Source organism: Acanthochromis polyacanthus, chromosome 6, assembly GCF_021347895.1.
Source record: "Acanthochromis polyacanthus isolate Apoly-LR-REF ecotype Palm Island chromosome 6, KAUST_Apoly_ChrSc, whole genome shotgun sequence".
NCBI lineage: Eukaryota > Metazoa > Chordata > Actinopteri > Pomacentridae > Acanthochromis > Acanthochromis polyacanthus.
This window is the reverse complement of record NC_067118.1, coordinates 25,568,687-25,594,934: the sequence shown is the minus strand read 5'-3', so window position 1 is coordinate 25,594,934 and position 26,248 is coordinate 25,568,687. Positions and strand designations below refer to the sequence as shown.

Genomic DNA, 26,248 nt, shown 5'->3' with positions numbered 1-26,248 from the left:
CAGCCCTCACCAACACATGAGCAAGTTATAGGCCATTCCTTACTTGCAACAACATCTCTGAACTGACTGAACTCCATGCACATACGCCACATTAAGTGCAGAATATGCTTGAAATACACTCTAACTCTCCCAAACAACCACCACACTGTACTTCAGCAGACGCTTTAAGTTGTTAGTAACAGCGCAAATGTGTGGACACGGAGCAGACCGAATGATCCGACTTAGGCGAGAGGAAAAAAAACAAGTGTTTTGGGTTGTACAGACAGACAGTTTTGAAGTTTGCAGAAACAAGGTTGTATGTTGTGAGTAGCCATCGTACAGGCGCCGACGTGACAAGGGAAAAAAACAAGAGGAATTCCACATAGCTACCATTTCCAGTAGAAAAATGGTGCAGTCAGATCAAAAACAGGCAGCATAAAACAGTTTATGCCCCCAAACACAATCCACCACCCTATTACCTCTCACTTTAGATGCAGAATTCCCCTCTCCCAACTTTCCAATGGGGATAAGAGCCTCAGTTGCCAGCTGAGTACAGATGCATGTTTGGTTTGTGTTTATTGGCGCAAAATATGTTAGACAATAGACAGTTCAAGTAGAGCTCAGAAGGGACGTGGGCCCCCTCAAACGCAGACGGGGCCCTGTTAGTCACAGTCGTGTCAGGCAGACTGAATAGTGAGATACTGTACCATTTGCCTCGCTAGCTTCCGAATTCCACGCGGCCTCGGGGAAGCTGGAAACCTGGCCTGTGTGTGCAGGATATAGCCATGAGAGTATAGGAGTAAGACACGTGTAATCCTTTCGGGTAAACCCTTCCAGCAAGTGTCTGATGTTAGATGGGCTTCATTTGTAGAGATTGTGAGTCATATTGGCTTACCTGTTTGTTTCTGGCTGTAAGTGTATTCTGTTTGCATGTGCACTGTGAGAAAACTTGTTTTGCTTTTACTGTAGCTATAAAAAAAAGTATTCACACACCTCAAATGATTGCTCTTCACCAATAGCATTAATGTATTTTAATGAAATCCCTGTTCACCTTTGGGTTTCTGTCCCTATTTCTTGCATTTGGTTTCTCTGAAACAGCATCCTGACATTGATGTTTGTTTGAACACTAGCATATATAGTCATGTTCCCAGTTCACACTTACTTTCGTCACAGTTGAGGCCTGTGTGCCCGGGTGTACACACACACTGGCCGTCCACACAGCTACCACCATTTTCGCACTGAAGGTTGCTCTGGCACACGTCTTTCACCACCTCACAGCGCTCACCTGCAGGGTCACATACCAGTCGTAAGTCAGAAGTTTGGGGTGAAGGGTCAAGCACCAAAGCCAGAGCAAGTTCACAGGGCTTCTGCTTATTCCTCCTAGATTGTGTTTAATATCATGGAATATACCATAGCTTCAATAACACAACTACATCAGTTTGATGGTCATAACACTGACAAGTAGAAACAAGCATTGGCACCCTGGATTTGTTGTCTGTTTTCTGATCATTCACGGAAGAAAACTTTAAAAAGCACATTTTAGGGTCAATTTTCAAGGGTCATATGACCAAATAATTTGAATTAAAGAAAAGGAAATTTTGACCCACTGTTTTGTAGGTTGAGAGCCTGTAATTTATAAAATGTTCATACCACAATATGCAAAGTTAAAAATCTGCTGATGCTAAATGGGTCGAGTGGAGACTGATTGATTTTTGAAGGAATGACCCTCTTGTTACATCAAGAGAATGATGGGCGTAAATCCCCGGCAAATCATGACATTTGCTGAGGCACTAACCTTCAAACCCATCCTTACAGAGGCACTGGTACTCATACTCAGCATTAGACATGCAGTGTCCACCATTCAGGCAGGGTCGGCGGTCACAGGGGCTGTTGTCTACACATTTGCTAATAGATCTGCTTTCGGTGAAGCTGTAGGACAGGTCCACCTTCTTGTTGTTGATGGAAACCTGCACAGGTGGTGCAGACAAGTTTAAGTAAACACATCCTTAATTATTTTGCACCTTATATTTCATTGATTTAGTACACAGACATCTCACCTCTCCTACACAGCCCTCAAACATTTCGCTGACATTGGCAGGTTTAGGCAGAATGTCCATGTTGGGCACTCCTCCAAGATACATTGGAGTGTGGATATTGAGGCCTTGGGCTTTTCCTGGAGACATTTTCCTCTCCATCGGGCCTTGGTCGACCGTCAGGTGGCCGGCCCTCTTGTTCCGCTCAGCCACAACTCTGTGCCACTGGCCCAGAGAGACTGGCTCAGGACTGAGAAGGACAGCCTGGCCTGAAAATCAAGACAAGCACACACAGGCTGGGGTTTACATCAACTTTTTTTTCACATTAAATTTGTAGAAAGCATTTTAAAAACACAACTAAATCTCAGCTGCAGTCTACTTTACCTGTGCCCAGTTCGTATCTGAACTCCACATGCCCATCCACCATAGAAACAGCTACAAAGTCTTCCACCTTCATTTTCTTCCCACCACAGAAGAACATCAGGCCATTTCGCTCCAGTGGTTTGAACTCCAGCTCAACACGCAGGTCATCGTGGATGTTGGTCAGAGGAGGATAGGCGATATATGACTCCTCACCGTCAAACAGTGGAGTGGTCACCAGCTCCCCTAGTGAAAACGAAAGAGCAGGACAATGCATAAAAAGCTAGAATTTCTCAAACAATATTTCAGAATGGCTAAAACAACAGCAGAGCAATCATGCTTCTATTTTTTGGAAGACAAACGTAACTTCCATTCTTACCATCCATGCATTTGTTTCCAAACTTGCCAAGATGGCAGCGGCAGTCATAGCCCAGGCCGCTGGGGCGGTTAATGCAGGTAGCATCTGGTCCACAGGCCTCTGAAACATTCCAAGTTGCAAAATATTACAAGCAGAAACCCTTGAAGCCTTTTATTTCATTTACTGCTATAAACATTCCCTGTTAGTGGTGCATACAGATAGTCCTGACAGCAAAATTCAAACACGTTTGTGTATTTGTAGGGTAAATGGGTGTTTCGCATGTACCTGAGTGACAGTGCAGAGATGAGTGGTGCTGGCAGTTGCTGCCTGTGAATCCTCTGAGGCAGCTGCATTTATACAGGCTAGCCTCGGAGTCCTCACATCTTCCTCCATTCTGAATGAGCACATGAAGTTAATTTACAGGACATAATGGAAAAAAATATACTAGTAAAATATGATGTGGAGAGATTTAATCAACCTGGCATGGATGATCTTTGCAGGTGGGACAGTTTGTGACACCCGTAGAGCTGCGGTCGAGATCCTTAAAGATAACCTCTTCTCCCTGGATGACCAGCTGACGAATACATCCTGTGTAGCACCAATATTTTCTAAGAACAACTCACTGCACACAGAAAATGCGGTCCCAATACTAGATGGCTGTCATGCTATAAACAGCGAGATGTCTTACCCACAAAACCAGTCTTAATGCCTGCGGTTTTGGCGAGGACTGTGTAGTTGGGGTAACCACCGACATGCAGCTCCTCATTCAGATCCAGGCCCTGGAACTTGCCCTGAGAGGCAGAAAGGAATAGACCATATTAACTGACATAAATACATAAAATAAGCATGATAAGCAGTTACTTTTGCACTGACGTTACCTGTGAGCTGCCACTGATGGGCTCCCCTCCATCTACAATGATATACCCAAGGGTGTGGTTGCGATACAGCTCAACTGTGTGAAACTCGCCCAGTTTAATAGGATTGGGGTCACGTATGGTGGCCATGCCTGAGCCCACGTCAAACCTGAGGAAACACAGATTTTTAAAATTGATTATTACCAACAGGCCTCATTGTGTTGTACTTATTTAACTAATTTAAAGGTCCCAAGTGTTGCATGCCCCTTCAAGCTTTTCAGCTCAAATACTGCAAAAGATGGTTTAGTTCACCATGACTGTATAACCCCGGGTTTTAGGGATGCTCTACACGGGCTGTTTCACTCGGAAAACCAATGAGCTGCTGCTGTTCCCGCCTCCTCCAGGGAGAACACGCTGTCTTAATCAGTGATTGATGGTTTGAGCTATATGAATATTGGTTGGTTAGATGTTACATAGCATCTGAGTAGAATTCTAGAAGGTTTTCTCTTTCCTGGGGGGCTTTAGAGATGACAACAGCATATATCGATTTTCACCACACGGGACCTGTAAAGTAGGTGAAGACTGCATCCATATCTCCACCCTCTGGACTTGCAGACTGAGCCCTCGCGGACTTCAGTCATACGTAATGTGACGTCTTTACCGTCATCACGTAAAGTCTGCAAGAGCAGGAGTCTACAGCATTATGAATGGAGCTAATAGACAGACTTGGAGTCCGTTTCATTAGTTTCCGTGACACTGTTTGAAGAACTATCATGTATACGCTATAACATTAATTAATTTGGGTATTACTTACATTGGAGGACCTGCTTTTGTCCTTTTTCCGCCATTATTTTTCTCAGCTCATGATTTCGGCTTCAGACTGCACAGCTTTTATAGGCCAGATGCAATAAAAAAATCGAAAAATTTAAACGTCACGTCCGTATTGCAATGAATTATTGTGGGTAATCAAACTGGTGAAGTCTGCAGAGGTCTGCACCCCAAGCAGACTCTCTGGAAGTCTGCAGAAAGTCCGCTTGAGGCCCCTTGTGGACTGGATGAATTGTGGATTTGGACAGCCCTCAGCACTCCCGGACTTCCCGTGAACGCGCCCACAAAGTCCGCGAGTTCGCAAGTGCGGTGAAGTCCAGAGATTTGGATTCAGCCAAACTGACCTGAACTCCAAGCGGCCACCCACGAGTCCCAGAGAGATGAAGTCAGCTCCCGTGGCCCTCCTCTGGCCGTTGTACAGGATCATACCTATATTACCAAAACATACTGAATTAGCACTCACACAAAGCTAAATGTACACCCTACAGTAATATCCATCATAATAAGTCGATTAACATACTAGTTTTATTTCCCTATTTCAGTTTGTCTCAGTTCAAGGCCACTCATTTCTTCAACATTCCAAACTACATACAGTATGAGAGACTTGTTAGGATGGACATTGTTCGCAGTATCACTCATACATAAACTGAACTCTGAAAGCTGGATGGTAAAGCAGCATGCTATGGTAACGCAAGTTTAAAGCCAATCAAAGCAAAGCTATAAACTGCAATCTTATGTGTATGGGCTGCAAAGTGCAACCAGTCACACTACGCTGCTTGTCCTCCTTTGTCTTTCTCCACATGCTGGAAATAAGCATGCTTATTTGAGCAACACGGGCTCATGGGGAAGTGGGAGCATGCACTCTTGCACATCTGTCTTTATCACCACTCAGAGTTTAGAAAAGGGGTGATCAAGACAGAGTAGATTTTGCATGAATGTGTGACGTAAAACTGTTTTTCAAAGCGAAGATAAGCTTACAAGTAATTCTGCAAGTATTTGCATTGCACGTTTAAACAAAAAGAGTCAAGCATGGTGAAATTGCTTTTGCAGGTAACTTGTATTCTGTTTGGCACTGTTTATATAGTTTATTAGGTGAGGTGCACTGATAAACAATCACAGATAATTTGCCAGAAATATAATGGAGGCAATGACAGTTGTTTTCTTCTATAATTAACCAATTATGTAAATGTACTATCGCTCTGTTTTACTGGATTGCTGCTTCATATCCTGCATCAACTGCCAGCCAAAAGAAAGCATATATGCACTTGCAAATGCAATTTGGCGTGACTTGCCATGTATTTATATAATTCCCCTTGCATATAAAGATGTTGATTTGAAGCATTGCTGCTTTTTAGGTAGTGTAGAAGCTGAAGGAGTAAACTGGAAAGTAAAATCCTATCAAAGCATTTCTTTTAAATACACTTATTAACGTAAAACGACTAAAAGTGGTTTTGTGATCACGACCAACACGCTCTGTATGAAAACAGTGGCCATGCACCATCTTGCATCTCTTTCACAGCCCCTAAATCAGCTCTGAGCTTGATGCATAATGGTGAAGTTTGACGCAGCCAGAAAGCCTTGAGCTCCTGAGGTTCTCAAGCACTGAGACTCACCAGCGTACAATATGAGACCTTCCCACCAGGTGGGTGAGGTGTGGGAGAGAGGGAAGGGACAGAAGACGCAGTGAAATTATTCATGAGCAAACATGAAAAACATAACGCACAAAAAGACAAAATACATCTCTACAACTTTTACACATAAACACTAGAAACGAATACACTATGCAATCAGATTGAAGGATATGTATCCTTACCATCAACATTATCAGGTCTGAAGCTGATCTTAATGCTGAAAGCTTTGTAGGCGTTTTTGATGGTGGGCAGGGTGAGGTACGACACGGGTTCCTGAGCAAAGTACGGCATCACTCTTTCTGAAAAAGCACGCCATAGTTAGATACTGTGGGTCGTTCTCAAAGCATTTAGTCTGTTTACTAATTCCCCTTCCCGTCCTTCAATCTACACACTAACCGTGGACTTCAAGTGTAGTAAAGGCTTCTACTTTGCCCTGTTTGTTAGAGGCGGTACAGACGTATGTGCCTGAATCCTCATGGGTGACCTGGGGAACCGTCAACACGTTGACCTCCTGGAAACACTTCGGAGGAAGCTCTCCTTCCAGCTACACAAAGAAACAGACACAGGAATCATATGTCTAACACATTGTATGATTTTTTAAATAAATAATATCTGAATCTACTTGGGATGTAGTAATTATGTTTTTCTTTGCAAACAATCCAATGTGAGTTATTTAATATTTAGAATCAGTCAACTCAGTCTGTTGCCATTTCCCAAGATAATACCTGTAATCCCTTGTAACTGGTAGCACCACCAAGTCTTCTTATTGTTTAATACTGTAGTGGCCAGAGCATTGTGGGGTTCTAGCTAGCAACAGGCCACCATGACAAAGATTTCGGTGATGCTTAATGGCCTCTAGCTGGAGGTGATGTGTTTAAGACAACCAGGGTTCAACTAGAAGCAGCATTTCCTTAGGCCATTGGGTAAACTTTGTAGCTCATCTCATGTTATTCAAGATGATGTTGACTAAATCTATTATAAACACAGGACTTGTATCTACTGTGCTGATTTTATGTTATCAATTAAATATAATATTGATTGATAACGCTGCATTTATTAGGAAAAAAATTGCATCTCTTGCATCCTGCCACAAATTGTGATCTCATTTTATCACACGTGTGTGACAGTGGATGTAAATAAATGTCGGGGCTTTGGTTCATATTATTGCTGATCAGTTGAAAAATGCCTTCAAGATCCCTGGAATCCACCGATGTTCACGTAAAGTTTACTTTCTTTAGCAAGTGCAGATGGCAATTATTAAGACTACAGAGAGAAAAGAGAGTGTTGAAAAGAGTTCTGAAACACTGTACGCTAGAAAAGTTGCTTGGCACAGAAATCTTGGTTACCTTGGACCATTTGATCTCAGGTACAGGGTATCCAGAAGCCACGCAGGGCAAAACTGCATCAGAGCCGACCGTCACCTCCTTAGTTTCTGGCAGTGCCGCAATTTGAGGAAGAGCTGTGCAAACAAACAAAGGACTTCAGTGATGATGATGTGGAGGACAGTGACAGCTTCCATGTCAGCTTAATACACCAATGTGTGTGATAGTGCATGCATATGTGATGAAAAGGAAAAATGTCCCCTGATGCACTCACACTGGACATTAAGGACCACCTGAGACTGCACTGAGCCTACATCATTGGTAGCTGTACAGCGGTACTGCCCGGCATCGGCCTCCGTCACCTGCTCTATCTTCAGCATGCCACCCTTCACCATGATGTGGGCAGGCAGAGATCCTCCAACTTTACTCCACTTGACAGTGGGCTCTGGGTCGCCAACAGCCTGGCATTCAAACTCCACAGAGTTCCCGATCATCACGGTCTGCACTGAGGTACGTACATTGATCATTACCTTTGGCAGGGCTGTGGAAAGGAAAAGACAGGAGACAAGTTAGCTCTGATTTAGATAAAGCAGCATATACAGGAGTATATCAGCAGTGGATGGAACAGACCTTGAATAGTCAGTCTAGCAGTGTCCTGTGCTTGGCCGTAGACACTGCTTGCTCTGCAGATGTAAACACCTTCATTGTTCTGCTCAAGGTTCTCAATCCTGTAGATAAAAGATCAATTTCATACATGAAATTGAGATGAAACTCAGTTTTACTTTACAATTTATGCAACAGTGAAGGGACTAGCCCCAGATAGCAAACTATGGGTGAATCAATGTTGAATCAATGTTGAGACCTAACGTAGAAATTATACAGAAAGCGCAAGGTTGATAAAATGTTGAGTCAATGTTTGCTTACATAGATTACATGTTTGCAAACATAGATTCAACATTAATTAAACATTGATCTGTCAAACATTTTAATTAAACCAAAATACAACGTAGATTCAATGACATCTTTTAAACACAACCTTCAATATTGACAAAATGTTGTTGAATCAACGTTGATCGAACCATCAATCTTCAACCGGAACCAAAATTCAACCTTCTTAACCCTAATTCAACATTGATTTAACATCTTTTGCTATCTAGGTAAAGTGTGATTTATGGTTGAAAAGCAAACCTTGACTCAACATTTTATTAACCTTGCACTTTCTGTATAATTTCTACGTTAGGTCTCAACATAGATTCAGCATTGATTCACCCATAGTTTGCTATCTGGGGCAGTCCTGACATATGCAGATGGGTGACAAATTACAGAAAAAAATTTAACACTTTATTCCTACAGTTCTAGGATTTAGTGTCTTTGTTATGTTTTGCAGGAAATTTTGCTGGTATGGTATGGGTGCACTTGTTCTCTTATAGGCAGGAATCACTGCAAATAGATTAAAAAAATGTTTGGAATGATCACCTTTAATCCTATGATAACGGCCCCATCCACTGGGTATGAGATTCAAGCAATTTAAAAATGATGTAAAAGATGTTATGGCCTTCGCAGTCACCAGATCTCAACCAACTTGAACATCTGTGGGGGATTCTGGACTGACATAGTAGGCAGCACTCTCCATCATCATCATCATCAAAACACCAAATGAGGGAATACTGTTTGGAAGAATGGCGAATGTGGCAACCCAACATCTAACTAAACCCCTTCATGTTGATTGTTATTTTGTCACCCTACTGTGTCTCATTCTGTGCCACAGAGCTCCATTGTTGCACAAAAACAAATCAGTGAGTCACACTGTTGCAGGGGAGGACGTGTCTCTTCACCACAACGGACATGAGCCCTGCAGTTTATTTTGAGTTGATTCCACATAAACCAGCCTGCTGGAAATACACACAGGGACACCAAATCCATGGAATGAAAATAGTCTACAGTGCAGAATTTTAGAAAGTTAGCCATCTTTAGAATTACATGACAGTTTCACAGATAGGCTGGAGAACTCAGCATGTATTGAAAAACAGACTGATAGATTACTGTGTTGATGTACCATCTAATCCTTGATGATGTGTAAATTGCGTTAAATATGTTTGGGAAAAGGCTCAGCTGAAAATACAATTTCTGAACATGGTGAAATATGCAAAACTGGCAGTGCAGTTGATGTCACAAATAACCATCGACTCTTCTCTTGTTGCTAACTTTCACTAGACAAAAACCACTCACCTCAGCACTCCATCCTTGACGTGGTGGTTTGGTGGCAGGGCTCCTCCTTCCTTCAGCCACTCAATCTTGGTTTCTATGCCGCCTGCTGCCGAACAGGTGAACTCCACAGCGCTGCCCTGGGCTTTAACCTCAACCTGAGGGGACACCCGCACTGCCAAGGGAGCTACAGAGACGAGGGGAGAAGAATTACAAGTGCACAGTATTTATTCCTTGCAGAGTATCTGGTGCAACAGTCCTGTGCGGAGGCTGTCCTCACATTGCATATGACTTACATCTGACCATGACTTTAGCAACCACTTCGCTGTTGCCCACTTTGTTGCTGGCCACACACTTGTAGCTGCCAGTATCCTCCGTGGTCGCCAGGTTGATCTGGAGATCCCCTCCATTAACCTGAGCTCTTGGAGGCAGGTTTCCATCCAGCTTGGTCCAAGTGTAGGTCAAGGGAGGAGTGCCGTGGGCGAGGCATTGCAGCCGGATCACCTCCCCGACCCGCACAGCCACATCATCAGGCATAGAGGTGGCGTAAGGAGGAGCTAGAGAAAGGAGGAAAAAGTTTATTGGGGTTATGTTTTTTTTTTTAGAAATATGCAAAGCAAATTCACATACTCAGATTGAATCTGAAACATTAGAATATGGAAACAACACTCACTCTCTACATCAAGCATGATGGTGACTTCAGTGGTGCCCATGTTGTTAGTGGCACTGCAGATGTATTCTCCAGAGTCTTGCCGACCAACAGTGGGCAGCACCAGGCTGTTGTTCACCACCTTGTGTCTCCATGGCAGAGGGGACCGCAGCTTGGACCACGTGATCTTTGGAGAGGGGAAACCTACACAAGGTAAAGCAGGGACCTTTAAGTAAATAAAAGTCAGTTTCAACCAGAGTCAAATTGTAATTGCACACTGTCTTTGCTACAGTGTTGCAGGCATTACCATGGGCGTCACAGCGCAGCGTGGCAGTCTGTCCCTCCACCACAACCATGAGTGGCTCAGGAACAGAGGCCCTGGGCACCGTAGGAACTTGGGGTCCTCCCTCGACAAATACTTCCACTTTAGTCTCAGTAGTACCCTCATTGTTGCGGGCTGCACACACGTATGTGCCACTGTCCTCTGGGCGTGCTACTAAAATCTGCAAAAAATGTGTTTTACCATCAAAACCAATGACTCTGAACCTGCAACTTCAACAAGAAAGTGAAACGCTTGAATGTTTAACCGACAGTGTTACCCAAAGCATCAGTACCTGCATGACTGCGTTGGACTCCATGGGCACAGGGCTGCTCAGCATGGTTTTGCGGTTGTTGTCCAGCCTGTGCCATGAGACTGAGGGGCGAGGCTCTCCTGATGCTTGGCACTCCAGGTTAATAGGTTCACCCACCCTGACATGCAGAGGCCCAACAGGGGTGACGGTGGCCACAGGAGTCTCTGAAGTCACAGACAAACAGCACTGGTTTGACTTTCTGATATCTGACCGGCCACTAGAGGGAACCCTGCTCTCAAACGTTTGGAGGTGTGAGGTGACACATAATCTTACATACTAATGTGCAGCATGCAGCTTACCTTTAACAATCAAAGACACAATGGTGTGGGTGATGCCGAACGGGTTGCTGGCCACACAACGGTAGGCACCGTGGTTGCTTTGGCGAGCCTTAGTAATGGTCATAACAGAACCATCAGGGCCAACTTTGACATTATCTGCAGTACAAGAGAGCAAATGACAGAGTAGATCTGCTTTAGATACTGCAGAAGGCATCTGAAAGATCAGGTCTCCAGTCTGAAGAAGAACTTTGTAAAGTTTTTCAGAAATCATATCAAGAACAGTCTCTGTTTACAAAATGTATTACCATCTTTCAACAGTGAAGTGTCCATTTGAACACTGAAATATGTTTTGTTCATAGTCAAGGTCATTATATTTAACTAAAATGACACTACAAACCAAAACCAGATGAGGAAAAAGCTCAATGAAAAAAAAAAATATTGTGCACTTAGAAATGAAGTAAAATAAAATATACAGAAAATTGGAATCTTTCTCAGTGTGCTGTCATGAGGTGTATAAAGTATATTTACTGCGACAGTCAAGTGCCTTCACAAAGTTTTGTGTTTTTATTTTAATACCTCCTTAATAAATCCTGTGCCTGAGTCAGCAGTGGAAGACAATCTATAAATTCTTGTTTTAAGCAAAAAAGGTATTCCAAAGTTTATTTGAATTTAATATGAGGCTTCAGTAACTGAATAACTGTTTCCTTTTTGAGCAGCATTTGAGGTCAATTTTTACCAAAAAAGTTTGCAACTCTAGAATATATACTTACGTGGTTATATTAACTCGGGCCTACTAAAGCCTCAAATCATCTTCAGGCAAACTCTGGAATGTCTTTTTGGAATGAACCGTACAAACTGGAGGTGTGGGGTTTGAAAGAAGTGAAAGTTAAGGTGGCAGGAGGAATCTAATGAGCAGCATCTCTGTCTGCAATCTGAGACAATGATTTACAGTATTCAAAAATGTGGATGTAGAACTAAAGAAAAATCCTGCTGGAGTAACTGAGTAAACTTGTTTCCACTGTTTGGGTGGAAATCTGAGATTAAAATAGCATCATGCCATGAAAAATTACCAGACATTACTAATACCATGCAAAATTTTACTCATAGCAAAATGTCAATGCCCGAGAAAGACGTGAGAGAAACTCTGAGTTCTCAATTAGTCATTAAATGAAGTAACAGAGGAGTACTTCACGGGTGAATTGTAGCTGTAATTGCTTGTAAATAATTGCATCATAAAATCAGAACTCATTAGGCAGGTTTGCTCCTCAGAGGCAGTGGGTGTAGAGTTATTACCTGGCAGCGGCTGGTTGCTGGCCAGTTTCCACTCCAGTCGAACAGGCTGGGCTCCGCTGTACACCCTGCATCTGAAGCTGGCCGACTCCCCCAGACGCACTGCAGCACTGTGGGGTTCAATGGCGATGATTGGGCTCTGTAGGCCTGCAGCGGAAACCAGGGGTTTGGACACTGGATAAACTCAATTTGAACAATCTCACTTCATCTAGCTGATACATTATTTACAGGGACCTGAAGTAACAAATTACTAATCAGTGTGGCTATGGGCTTCACTGGCAGAGAGTCAAACATCTCTGAAGTCCAGGAAGGAGTGAAGCGGGATGAGATCATGGGACAGTAGTGGGGAAAGTCACTTTGACTGAGGTCACACTGGGCTACACAGGAAAGTGCAACTGGAAAGTTCATTCATGAAGTGTGGGAGTGCTAGTCTGAGAACAACACCCTGCTGTGTAATGCTCTGCCCTCAGTGTATTTCTCCCAGCTGCTGACCGATTCTGGCAAGTAATACTCTCCTGTTAGAAAGTATGTTGAATGAAAATGTGCAATCTAAAGCACAGTAGAGTGGGATCGAACACTTGGAACAAATGGGGTGTTGTCTACTCCATCTGACTTGTCTGTCTATGACGTATGAGAATAAATGCACAAGGCCATAAGTGTTGAATAAACTTACGTGAAGAAGATGAAGTGACGGACACGGACACAGAGGACTGATGAATATGGGATCCTGCCGGGTTGCCCTGCACTCGACAGATGTACTCTCCTGAGTCCTCTGGAGTGGCTGACAGGATACGCAGCTGACTGCCCACAACCTGCAGGAAGAAAAAGAGTCAACTCAACTCAGTTTGCAAGAAAAATGCACTATTTTACTCCCACAACCGGCACAACCACTACTCCTACTACTGCTATTATAAGGCTATGTGCTGATAAGGAAAACATTATGACCATTCACAGATGAAGCCAAAACCTGTCATCATCTAACAGTGCAGGTCAACATCTAGGACATGTTGGACTTGTTGAATGCAGGAGAAAATGGTAAAAAAAAAAAAAAAAGGCAAAAAAGGCAATGCTGTTGTATCCAAACTGGCAGAAAGGACTACTGTGGCACAAGTTGCAGACAACTTTTATGATGGTGATGGGAAGGATGTGGCACAGCACACTGGGTATGGCTCCCTGCTGTATATGGGGATGTACAGCCATGAATGTCCCGAGTGTCCAACCTTCTATTGGAGCAACGGAAGATAGATCAGGTCCGATGAGTTCAATTGTCCTTTACACCACATAGATAACTGAGCATGTGTGTGCCATTTGCACCGTGAGAAGACATACCGGTGCCAATTTACCCAAATCTTAATTCATCTGTGAGATGTAGTGAACCAACAACTCAGCTCCACAGCAGCTTCACTCCTCAACGTACTGGACTTAAAGGATCTGCAGTTAATATTCTGCTGCCAGAGACAACAAGGTGTCTCCAGAGGTCTTCAAAAGTCCAGTTCTCAGCGGGTCAGAGCTGTTCTGGCAGCTCACAAAGGACCAACAGCATATTAGGCAGGTGGTCGTAATGTTTGGCTCATCAGTGTATAATAATAAGTTGGCACAATGAAAAAATGCATAAACACTCAAGAAAAAGCGGATTTTCTCTACAGCAACACATTTTTCACATGTACATCAGAATTCTACACATGGGACTTCAGCCAGACTCTAAATCCATGTGCTTATGTGTGCTGAACAGGTGTCAAACCGTAATGACTCTGACACGAATACACACATTCTTAAGATGTCTAGAAGAATTATTAGTGCTTATTACTGGCATGTCAGGCATTTCTAATCACATGTGGGTCCAACAATGCCAGAGTGTTTACCTGGTGGTTGGAAGAGAGGCGTCCGCTGGCTCTCGTCCAGGTGACTGGAGGAGGAGGATTTCCAGGAGCAAAGCAGTTGAGCTCCAGATTCTGGCCCTCCTGGACGTCAGCTATAGACGGCTGGATGCTAACGGCTGCAGTGTTATGGTCCGCTGCACGAACACAAACAGATGCACCACAAACCGTAAAAAAAACACAAATGTACTCTACAAAGTTCTAAATGAAAACATGCCATGGATAAAGCCAAAGCAGACAACACAATTGAATAAAAATATCCAAAACAGTTATCTACTTTCATCTGACGACTGTGTCATCTGACCTTTGAGCACGCCGACTTTAATGGGAGCACTATTTGAACCGACACTGTTGCTGCCAACGCACATGTACGTGCCCGAGTCGGACATCTTGATGTTGGGGATGAGCAGAGTACCGATGTCAGTTCGGTCCATTCGTGCCTGCAGATTATACACCAATAAATGATTAGATTAGAAACTTATCTCAGTTAATGCACATCACCTTTTAGCTGTCACATGACACATTAGTCTCCCACAGCGATCCTCTCAGAATCTTCATACAATAACTTTAGTATATTTAGTGACATAATGCAAAATTTTACTCTCATACAGTGAGTATTTTCCAAATTGCAGGCCTTTGAAGTAAACAGGAGTTTTGCGCTTTTTAATTCTTATTTTTCAGTGTCTTTGAGCCCTCTTAACTTTACAAGTACAGGAAGCAAACAGGGTTAAAGAACACATTTGAGCTCTGTTAATAACTGAAACCAAGTCCATTTTACACCCACTCCCAGTGTCACAATCTGAAGCCAAATTCCTGTTTTTGCTCAACATAATTTTTTCTGTAACCAACTTTGAGTATGAGATATATCATAGCTCCAGTTTAGTAGTAAAAAAAATGCATTGCTATCCTGGATGTGTTATGTGTTTTCTGACGGAAGAAAAGAGCATTTTGGGTAAAATTTCAAGCATCATATTATGATATGGCACGAGGATGGTCAAAATGAATTACAGCTTATGAAAGGTCTCTTTTTACCAACATTTTGACACCAGACTCATTCTCAAGATTTCCCTTTGCGTCAAAACAATGTTCTAATATGAGCATATTTTAACACTGGGGAATTTAGCTCATGGTTGTGAAATGGAGACACTGGTTTTTTTATAGTAGTTTGGAGAAATCAGACTGATCAGATAAGTTTGGAGCATTCAGTGCTCGTCTGAGAGTTGTTCAACTTCTACTCAGTCTGTACTGACGTCCTGTTGTATTGCAAATTAAGAAGTGTGAACTTTTGGCCCACCCCCATGTACTTCAAGGGCCTGTAACCTGGAATATGTTCATGGAATAAGAGCCAAATTTTGAATGGCATCATTATTTATACCAAATTTATTGTACAAAAAAAACCCCAGCTGATTCTGAGGTAATCCTGTGGAAACTTTATTTTGAACTTGGTTGACTTCATGTGGAATAATCCATTAATTTACTCTTATTTGAACCATAGCAACTAGGACAAATCATATACTGAGGACAAAGCACGTCACTTACCTGTCTTGTGTCCCTTGAAACAACACAAATAAAACATCGCTAACATTGTGGCATTACTAGCTAATAGCAACACAAAAGCGCTACAGCATAGACCTTTTAGACAAGACAAGAGCTGTTATTGCTACAGTTTGTACATTTGTTTATGATCTCAGTGACACTGTACTTAGTACAAAGTACTGTACTAAGTGATGCCAACAGTTCTACGATGATTGGTGAGGTTTTAATTTGTTAATATAACATGATCAGCGCTACTTAAATTTATTATATGATATTTGTTCTAGAAGAATTAATGACTGATGATTATCAAAATGATGAAAAAATTAGGACAGTTAAAAGAGACAGCTGATTTGAGCCAGAGGTTTCTCAGTGAGCATTACAAAGTAGGTCGACAAATTTGGGAATTATTACTAGCCAGTGCCTTTTAAAGTCAAAATATCCACCATCAAATATCTCAGAGCCATTGTGGAGTAAGAGCCAAAAACCACTTTCACTCATATTTGACACTTTCTGACTCGTGAGCTATCAACAACTTGACTTGTTTGTACACTACTCCACATGGCAGTCAGAGGCCCAGCAAGGCTGAAAATGAGCTTGCGTTAAGTTTGGAAACACCTCAGAGAGGAGGGGAATCAGAAGGGGAGGGTCTGGGGAGGGATTACTGTATCCGGGGGGTGTTGGGGCATCCATGGACAAAGCTGCTTAGCTCTAGCCCATTCAACCGTGAGGGAGGCTAAACCGAGCAGTGGCTGAGGCGGGCCCTGGCTCAATGTGTGTCTGAACCCATTGACGAGTTTTCAAAGCAAGCCGTTTGCTAGAGCATACAGAATTTCTGCGTGGTCGCACGGCAGAGCCCGGCTCCCCCTGGGAAAGGCTGACACAACGCAGTGGCTCTCTGAGGCAGAACTAAACAGGCCCCGAAGCCCTCGACGAGCCACAGAGGGCCATGCAGAAACCAGACTAACACAAAACCCTATGGGGCAGGGGGGGCAGCGGGCCGCGCCTGGCACAGAGCAAAATATGTCTGAAATACCTACAGTACCTACTGTATGCTTAGTCCTGTTAATACACTCAGTGGAATGATAGGGGTCAACTGGGTGCTGAGAACCCAAACATATCAGGGATGGCATGATGTGGACGGAACAAAACAAGACACTATGGAACATCGTCATTAATAAAACGCAACATAAAAACAAGGACTGCATGCAAGTACACTGAGAAGTCAACCAGACCCAGCGAGTTGGTTTTAATGGATTTGGCCGCAGCTCTAAAGGGACTCAGTGAGCAGCTGTGGTAAATTAACGTGGTTTACAAGGTGTGAATCAAGGACACGTTTGATCATGCACTTAGTCGACAACGTGTGAAGACGAGGTCAGTAAAGGACAATGGATGTGAACTACGAGACGGGACAGACAGACAGCGGACAGATGGACAGACCTGCAGCTCCTCAATACGTCTCTGTAACACATCGAGACTGTTGCTTTTAAACTGATGGAAACCGTGAGAGGGAATGGCCTGAGCAAACGTCAGAACAGGGTAGGATAAAAAAAAAAACAGGGGGGAGGAGACAAACAGAAGGGAGGGAAAAATTAAGGTAAATGGTCAAAATGCTGAAACAGTCACAAGAAATACCATCGGCACTGGACATACCTTGAGGTTTAAGACAGAGGTATAGCACAGAAGAATGTAAATATTGTTACATTTTGATTCAATGTATGTTAGAGTCATCATCCAGGCAGCAGAGGCAGCAGGAGATGTCTCACCTGAGGAGGGATCTGTCCTCCGTTTTTCAGCCAGGTGAGCTTCGGGGTGGGTGATCCTGACGCTCTGCAGTACAACCTCAGGCTGTCGCCTTCATGGACCTCGATATTTTGGGGACTGACTTGGACTTGGGGTTGGGTGCCGAGGCCGCTTGGGTTATTTTCTAACCCAAAAGATGCATTGTGGTCATTCAAACACTTCACAAGTCCACCACAGTTAATTAAAAAAAACATACCGGTTTTCATCACTTAGTTCCCCTCTCTGGTTGTTGAGTTAAGCCCTAAAAAGTAAACTGTGTGGATCAAAAATATATGTTTAGAAGATTATCCTAGAAAAGAATCACTTCTTGCTTAAAAAGGACTTAGATGTAACTCTACACTGTTGCTTCATCTAAAATGTGCAGCTTGAGGAAGTCCCTACTTCCCCACAAGTAGTTTGACCTGCCAGCTCACCTACAACTCTATGACAAGTTGAAATATGGAGCAATTCAACCATATGTCTATCAGCATATACAAAACACCCTATGAACATGTTAAAGTGAAAAACTTGATATTGGATTGACTTCCATAACTATTCCATCCCAAAAATCTAATAATTTACTTTGCAATTTGCACAACCAAGGTAAGCAACTTCCCCAAATGTGTCTATAAACACATATTTATGTCTCTTCACACTTTAATAGAAGTTCACTCACACACATAAACACAAATCATACTTTGGACAAAGAGGGAGACCCGTGCAGTGTGCTCGCCGTGAGTGTTCAGGGCCTTGCAGGTGTACTCTCCCTCATCAGCCGGGTCCACTGCTGTGAAGGTCAGTACACCACCTCGGATCACAGCTCTGGGACTCATTCTGTTCCCTGGACCTCCTGTAATAATCACACAGTTACAGCCTGTCTGCAAGGACATAATCAGCAGTTAAGATTTAGTTTTGCTCGAGTGGATGTGCCAGAGTCATCTTAGGAAATTAACAAAATACGGCAAATGATACACCCACTATGTTTCCTGCACCAAACACCGTAAATCAGGAGTTCTAACTGGTCGTACCGATCCATTCGATGGCAGGGGTTGGGTTTCCGGTCACTGTGCAGCGAAGTTCTGCCCGCTGGCCCTGCTGGACGTTCAGCACTGAGGGACTGATGGTGGCCACAGGCTGGGCCCCCTCTGCAGCTAAATGAGGAGACATGGCAGTCAAGTACAGCTCTAAAAAGTAACGCTAAGAAAGAAAATATTGATTGGTCTACTCGTGTGGTGGTGAAGCAGAATATGAAGTCTTGTCAGGAGTCTACAACTTGCTGCTTGGACATTATATTAAGTTATTACAAAGCTGTCGGAGTACTTTTTATTCTAAGGAAGTGAGCAGACCGAGAGGGAAAATGATGGCCCCTGCCTGTGCCCCCACCCCTTCACTTGGCAGCTGAGATCCTCAGTGCAGACAAAACAGATGAGATGTGGCAGGCAGTCCTTGGCCCGGCCTCAGGGCATAATGCCGTCTGCGCCAGTTTGGCTGGCTGCTAGACTTCGTATTCAATCCCATATGATCCCAGGGTGGCAGAGTGAAAGAAAGGCCTCTTTCAGTACAGAGGGTGGAGTATGAGGGCATCTAAGAAGGCTGAAAACCTCTGGGACCGCCGTAGGCTGGGCTCAGCTCTGACTTTCTGACCCCGGTGACACCAACACGTCAGGGCGTTCAGAGAACTCACCATCCTCTGAGGGACACGGGGCAGACATGAAGTCCACACTAGTAGTATCTAAAAGTTATTTTATTTTTGCGTATGGAGGTGTGTTGTAAAGTTCTATCACAATAAGTGCATCAGAAGGTGAAACTTGAAGTACTGACACACTCTGATCAGGAGAAAACATAATTTTTTACTTCATTTACTAATAGCAGCTATCCAAGCAGACAATTTTAGTTTTATCTGTCCAGGATCTGAGATAGCTGTCTGCCAGGCGGAGAAAGCTATTCAATTTCCCCTGTTGAAAACTTGGAAAAAATATTTTTTTAATTAAGACTAAGAGTCTGTAGCAGGGCTAGAGGCTCAACGAGTATGTACTGCACATTTAAGTTGAGTGAAATGCTAATGACAATGCTAACATTCTTTTGTTAGCCCTGGTGCCATCACCGCTCAGGGTATTAGCAGGCTAATATTTGTTAATTAGCTCTTAACACAAAGTGGAACTGAAGGTGATGGAATGCTTTTTAGCTTTGCAACCTAAAGTATTGGACAGATTACATTTCTGACCTGTTGATGGTACTATATGAAAACTTATGGGATTACCAAAGTCAGAGTTGGTTTGAGGAGTATTTGAGTGTGTGCACCAAATTTCATGGTTATCGATTTAACAGCTGTTGAGAAATTTCACCCAAAATTGCAAAAGTTGAGCTCCTGATGGCACTAGAGGAGAATTCAGAGGATTAGCAAAGTCAATGGGAATCACCTGCTGGGTATCAGGAATATGAGTCAATTTTATTGTAATCTACTTCACTAGTGGATGACTAATCAATCATCCACGCTGCTAGAATTTACAGACGGTATCCCTGTGAATTTCCATTCACCTTCTCAACTCTTGCAAGACAGCAAAGTCACATATCTCTAAATTTGGACAGCTACAACTAAACTTCAAGGCTACATACCCCTACAGCTAACTAAGGAAATCAGCTTTCTTTTATATTTGGATGAATGAATCCTTTGCAACACAGCTTGACTTTCATCTACAGTCCCCTTTACTGATATATAAAAGCACTGCTTGGCACAGATGAAGTGTGGATAGCAATCTGCCACGCACATTCAGCTACAATGTAATGAGGTAGTGATGGGATGTATTAGGCACAGTATGATGTTTGAAGCCCAGATGACAGTTTCTAAGCAGTGCAGGATGTTTCCTGAAAAAGACAGAGGAAATTGCAGAGGAAAAGAAGACAAAGATAAAGTGACATCTCCTGTCTCTGAATGTGGAGATGCTGTCACCCAAAACACGCAAGTACATGTGTAGCACTAGATATTGTAAAATCTGTAGAATATTATATTTTTGTCCAATTTGGCAGGATATTTTCCCGCACAATGTCACAATTCCTATCAGTTCTCCTAAGTAGCTGAATGGTTGCTTGTCTATAATTGCAAGTCCGTCAACTATACTAGAAATCAAATGCTACAGTAACTCAATGACACTATGAGCTTTCACAAAGATGGAAAGTAGACTCGACATTCATGAGGAGGTGCCCATGAGAATGAACATGCACTTTTTCCTGCAGTGATGGACCCCAATGAACCCCAAAGAGTCAGGCAGGAGCCAGTAATGCCCATGTACAATCTTAAAAGCTTCAAGTCTAACAAGGACACAAGAATCCATCTTTAAATTGCAGATTAGGCCGCTGAGGAGCGGCACATGAGACAACAAGGAAGCTGAAGGATACTGGGCGTGTAGTTGCTGCAGCTGTTGCTTGGCGGACTGTACATGGGCGTTACTGGGTCCTGCAGCGTATCCATGCTGCGGAAGATGAAGTGCATGCATGACACGGAGGAGGAGAGTCGGGTCCCTCCAGGGAGCCCCGGCAGAGAGGAAACCATGCCCATGCGGACTTACGCTTTCTGTGTCCTTCAAACATTTCATACGCTGTGTAAAACATCTGAGTCTGTGAGGCCTCTGGAGATGGGGGGGGAGGGAGGGAAGGAGGGGAAGGAGGGACAGGTAAACAGGTAAAGCAACAGCAGTTTACCTCCCATCTCCCCAGAGACACTTACATCCATCTCCACACGTGGGCCGCCGTGGTTTGCTTCCGATAATCTTCAACCACACACACACACACGATGTAAACATGCTCACAAGTCATGACTCTGAATTCATCTGGCACCACCCTTTTCCATTTCTCTTTGTGCATTCATTTGTTCCTCGTGGTGCCGTTTGATTCGTAGCTTCATGCAGTCAATTTTCAGACTTACCTGATGTTTTTTTGTTGAGAAAATGAGGTACACAGTGCGCTGAAGTGTGCTGGTTAGATTATTTTATGCTAATCTCACACTCAGCGGAAACCACCCGGGACTGTAAACATGTGCAACAGACAAAAATAACAGCTCTCCACGTTGCTTCTTACGCTCTGAAATCACAATCGTGATGCATCGACACACGCGAACACTCAAAAAGCACGGCAGAGAGAACTCTGCAGCAACTCAAAGACAGATGAGGATATGAAGAGTAGCCACAGTGAGACATGCGGGTTAGTAGCAAGAAGCAATTCTAAACATTGAGACTTTAGTTTTGCTTTAGCTGTTAAAAAGCCGACATACAGCTTGTGGTTAGCCTGAACCAGTGTGAATGAGCCCCATCCATAAATTAACAAATCGCTTTGTCATTGTTTTAATCAATTTTCTCTTTTTCACAAAATATTTTCACAGTTAAGATAAATACATTACAACATGACGTGTACATGACATCCGTTAGGTGTTGTTTAAAAAGAAATATTTTTTTCAAAAAGAGTAAAATCTTTACAGAAGCACCTTTGTATATATTTGCAATCATATAGCCCTTGAATCAGTATGAATAAACAAATTTTAAAAATTGCAAAGAAAGAAATAAGGACTAAATGGTAAAAAAAAGGTTTAAAATATGACCTGTGATTGTCCAGAAAGATGTTTTCAGAGAAAGATAGAAATATTTTCTTACTAAGACACTTGAAATTGCCTAAATGTAAACAGACATCATACAAGGTAATTGCATTCACATGGCCAATTCCTTTGAAAACAACAAAACAACCCAAAGAAATTCTAACATTTCTAATATATCTGATTTCATGGAAACTTTTTAGCGACAACATACAGTATTTCAGTCAATTAAAAAATATAATGTGCCGACAACACTGACAGAGTGAAATATAATATACAACTGTCGCCGATTATTGAAAAAAAAGGGATTAAAATTACAATTTTTTTTCTCCTTTTTCTTCTGTATTTCAAGCCAGATCTGAAATATTTTACCGGCTAAATCAGACGAGTAACAACCGATACAAAACAGGTCGACTTTTACCGACACAAAAGAAGTGATATTACAGCAGTATTACAGTGGAGAGTGAATTTAACCACAAGTTTAACCATCTACATGGCTAATAGCACCGTTTTGTTCATCGACATTCATCATCAGGATGATAAGGACAGTAACACAGCAGGCAGTAATTTCAGGAAGGAATACTGTAAGGAGGGGAAGAATGTAAAACATGGCAGACAGTGGGGCTTCTTCCTACTCCTCCTTTATTGCAGATACACTGAAGTCTTCTTTGAATGTCAGTCGTGGAGTCACTAACCCTCATCGTGGCATCTGCATCCCCCCCTCATCGTTACACACTACAGCTCGGACAGGGAGGAGCCCGGGAGCCCAGAGTTAAAGACGGACACCAGATTTCAGCACCCTGCTAGTGAAACGTTTAGCAGCACCAATGAGAAGATCTATCAGTGATTGAGAAGCAACCAAACCACCACCAATTAATTCAACCCATGTGAAAAAAAGAAAATAAATTCTGCAGCAGCTTCAGTACAGTGTTGGCAGAAAGCATTACCCACAAATCACAGATCCAGAGGAGTGATAATTTGGACTTTCATTGCCCATTAGTTAAATCTAAAACTGCACATTTTGCGCTCTAAAGTTTTACTTATAACCAAACCCACAAGCTGTATTTCTTCATATGAAGTCCAAGAAATTCCGCTAATCAGACGTACATGACAGCAAGTTAAAATAAAGGCAGGAGGAGAGCATCGCTGGCGGGATGATAATGAGATAAATGTGGGATATGAGAGCAGAGGGCACTAGCATGGGGAGTTAGAACTGCAAGCCACACCACACGATGAGAAATGCAGCAGAACAGAGAAGCATGCACCATTCCAAGCTGAAGGGGGGGCTCAAGCTTAAGGTGAAGAACTACAGGAGCCAGAGCTGGTGCGGTAGCAGGGGGTGATGGGTAATGGAATGCAGTGCCGAGGATCACGAACCTGGCACGTAGAGGATGGCATTTCCCTCGTCCATGGCAAACATGTTGGAGCCTGTGCAAACGTAGACGCCGGCATCCTCTGGTTGGACGTTCTGAATTGTCAGGATGCCGTTAAAGTCCATGGCCCGGTTGGGAAGTTTCCCATTACCCACCCGGGTCCACACCAGGGTATAGGCGGGGGACTGTGGATGGGGGAGGATGTAAACACACATCATATGTACACAATCACGTCTGTAATACTGTTTAACGCTGTATGATGGTTTAGAAGAAGAAATGAATACCACTCGGTTAGTATTGGTAAATATACAGCTAAGGCTCGTTAGCTTAGCTTAATGGAAACATGGAGACAGCCAACCTGCACATCCTAAAATAACAAACATTAACCAGTGTTACCTTGCTCTTTGCAGTACAGATGAAGCTGACAGTAGAGCCGACTCTGACAGTCTGAGCTTTAGGCTCCTCGACTGTTACCTCAATGGCTTTGGACTGGACACCTGGTGAGATGCAGGGACAGTAAGGTTATCCATATTGTTAATGAGTATTATAGAATGAAAATAAACTTCACTGCATCAGTTTTTTTTTCAGAAGAAATCATTTCAACTTTCCTATAAAACCTAAAACAACCTTTTCATGTGTCAAACTTACCATTTGTCATCTCTTTACAGTGTATTCAAACACTCTAGAAACTCCAGGTAGCAAACACACACCACAAAGCTATGAACTAAACTGAAGAATGCGGTGTTATAAAATCCACACTGAACCGTGGATGGTATCTGTTTAGCGTGCTGCAATAGGCTGCATGAGGGCAAACATATCTGCTGATACGAGACAAATACACACTTGTGACAACAATTTCAGCCCGGCTCCTGTTAGTGCTGCGCTGGTCACGGCAGGTACAGACGTAAACACCAGCATCACTTGGCTGGACGTTGGGGAAGTACAGCTCTGCTCCTGCACATACAAATGAGCAACAGGTGTTGTATTCATATAAAAGATGCTGTCCTTTACATAGAAACATCTGTTGTGCACAATCTGTGTATTCAGAGCACTTGTTCAGTACCTTGTCTGCGTCGGTCAGCACTGCTGGCGATGGGCCTTCCATCCTCTCTGGACCAGTAGAAGTAGTGTGGAGGTGATCCAGATACCTGACAGCGCAGAGTGACAGGGCCGCCTTGTGACGCTAGGACCCTCTCTGGGTAAACCTTCACCACCAAGGAGGCTGCAACTGCATTACAATAAATGGTCATGAGAAACTCATCAGGAATTCATTCTAGAAATATCAAAAACAGGCACCAGAGTGGCGTTTCACTGCTCAGACAGTAAGCTAGACTTCTGTCTTGAAGATAAAAGTAAAGGGATACCATTTCATGGTGACTTGAGATTTTAGCCAAACCTGGTCAAGGGCACAGTCAGTCCTCAGAACTCAGTATTTTTTCCTCATGTTACATTTTTACACTGTGGGTTAATTTTTCACTGGAAAATAAAGTCATACATCTCTACAGAAACAGCATAACCATTACTAGAAATAGAACTCTAAAATGTCTTATGTGCAGGATGACATTTATAATGCCAGAAATCACAAAAGAGAGAACAAGAGTTGAAGTTCTCCGATTATGTGTATGATTACGTTTTACAAAAAACTGAGTCACTAAGTTTTTTTGCAGAATGTAGTTTGTGCAAAGGATGTATTTTGGGGAATTTTTAGTTACATGGAATAAAGTCACTGCTGAAATCACGACCACAATTTTAAGCTTAAATTTGGTTCATTTTCCTGATTGAATGATAAATCACACATGATTTGGTAAAGGGTTGCTAAAAGCTTGAAAAACTGCAGATTTCTTCTGATTTTACAATTTGTGACTGATAAATGATTTTCAAAAAGAAAACATGTCTTTCAAACTCACTGGTGTGGTGGTTTTGGGGTTCAAAGGGCCAAATAAACTACAGAAGGCTGCTCGTCATCTTCATTAAACGAGAATGTATTTCTGACTTCTGCAAAGTTCTCTCTTTGTACACCTGTTATCAGGCAGTCTTTATTTTGCAGGACCACATGAGCTACAGCTTAATTAATTCTACCAGGGGAAGTGACAGGTGGCTTCAATGAATAAAAACAAAAGTTAAAAGTTTAATTTATGTAAACTTTTCTACACTTCCATGTAAAATTTCCGTCAATCTTTTTAATTTCAGCAGTGTATATGTCAAGCCTTATTTTTTTCTCCTGGGAACAAAATTAAAATGTTACTTTTTTGCTTTTTAACCTGACGACTGTTAACCATATTTCCAAGTAATCTTACCATCGTTTGGACGACACTTCTCTCTTTCCTGTGGGTTGCCAACATATCCAGGAGCACAACTGATTACGGCAAAAACAGACACAAAAACAGGATTTAAGCACTGACCGTGGTAAACATGGAGTCAGTTAAAGACAATGTTTTATCTGGTTTGATTTTACTAAAATTCTTGCAGTTCCTGGCACTTCAGTGAAATTTGCAGGTCGTCCTACTAAGACAGGAATGTATCCATATAAACTGCTTTACAGGATTTCAGTAATTATTTGGACCCACATTAGGAGTATAAGTTGGGTTATCTTACCGCTCACAGTACTGGCCAGTGTAGCCGGGCTGACAGGCAGTGCACTGATAGCCTCCATTTCCAAGGCTCTCACAGGTTGGGGAGAAC

General features: G+C 42.8%; 1 protein-coding gene across 1 annotated transcript in view; it reads right to left on the bottom strand.

Moving 5' to 3' along the window:
- hspg2 (heparan sulfate proteoglycan 2) overlaps positions 1 to 26,248 on the bottom strand; it is a 111,376-nt gene that overhangs the window by 6,586 nt on the left and 78,542 nt on the right. The window contains exons 42-79 of the mRNA XM_051949738.1: positions 26,162 to 26,248; positions 25,864 to 25,922; positions 24,630 to 24,794; positions 24,410 to 24,520; positions 23,963 to 24,063; positions 23,571 to 23,751; positions 21,178 to 21,237; positions 18,640 to 18,762; positions 18,309 to 18,461; positions 17,596 to 17,756; positions 17,270 to 17,347; positions 14,601 to 14,736; positions 14,282 to 14,433; positions 13,093 to 13,231; positions 12,423 to 12,566; positions 11,151 to 11,285; positions 10,834 to 11,015; positions 10,527 to 10,722; positions 10,244 to 10,423; positions 9,867 to 10,127; positions 9,595 to 9,757; positions 7,996 to 8,093; positions 7,640 to 7,906; positions 7,390 to 7,502; positions 6,440 to 6,587; positions 6,226 to 6,342; positions 6,026 to 6,043; positions 4,757 to 4,841; positions 3,609 to 3,753; positions 3,419 to 3,521; positions 3,209 to 3,318; positions 3,016 to 3,124; positions 2,752 to 2,850; positions 2,397 to 2,618; positions 2,037 to 2,281; positions 1,775 to 1,946; positions 1,142 to 1,264; positions 687 to 743 (exon numbers count right to left, since the gene is read on the bottom strand). Coding sequence (XP_051805698.1) covers positions 687 to 743; positions 1,142 to 1,264; positions 1,775 to 1,946; positions 2,037 to 2,281; positions 2,397 to 2,618; positions 2,752 to 2,850; positions 3,016 to 3,124; positions 3,209 to 3,318; positions 3,419 to 3,521; positions 3,609 to 3,753; positions 4,757 to 4,841; positions 6,026 to 6,043; positions 6,226 to 6,342; positions 6,440 to 6,587; positions 7,390 to 7,502; positions 7,640 to 7,906; positions 7,996 to 8,093; positions 9,595 to 9,757; positions 9,867 to 10,127; positions 10,244 to 10,423; positions 10,527 to 10,722; positions 10,834 to 11,015; positions 11,151 to 11,285; positions 12,423 to 12,566; positions 13,093 to 13,231; positions 14,282 to 14,433; positions 14,601 to 14,736; positions 17,270 to 17,347; positions 17,596 to 17,756; positions 18,309 to 18,461; positions 18,640 to 18,762; positions 21,178 to 21,237; positions 23,571 to 23,751; positions 23,963 to 24,063; positions 24,410 to 24,520; positions 24,630 to 24,794; positions 25,864 to 25,922; positions 26,162 to 26,248 — 5,198 coding nt within the window. The remainder of the gene's footprint in view (positions 1 to 686; positions 744 to 1,141; positions 1,265 to 1,774; positions 1,947 to 2,036; positions 2,282 to 2,396; positions 2,619 to 2,751; positions 2,851 to 3,015; positions 3,125 to 3,208; positions 3,319 to 3,418; positions 3,522 to 3,608; positions 3,754 to 4,756; positions 4,842 to 6,025; positions 6,044 to 6,225; positions 6,343 to 6,439; positions 6,588 to 7,389; positions 7,503 to 7,639; positions 7,907 to 7,995; positions 8,094 to 9,594; positions 9,758 to 9,866; positions 10,128 to 10,243; positions 10,424 to 10,526; positions 10,723 to 10,833; positions 11,016 to 11,150; positions 11,286 to 12,422; positions 12,567 to 13,092; positions 13,232 to 14,281; positions 14,434 to 14,600; positions 14,737 to 17,269; positions 17,348 to 17,595; positions 17,757 to 18,308; positions 18,462 to 18,639; positions 18,763 to 21,177; positions 21,238 to 23,570; positions 23,752 to 23,962; positions 24,064 to 24,409; positions 24,521 to 24,629; positions 24,795 to 25,863; positions 25,923 to 26,161) is intronic.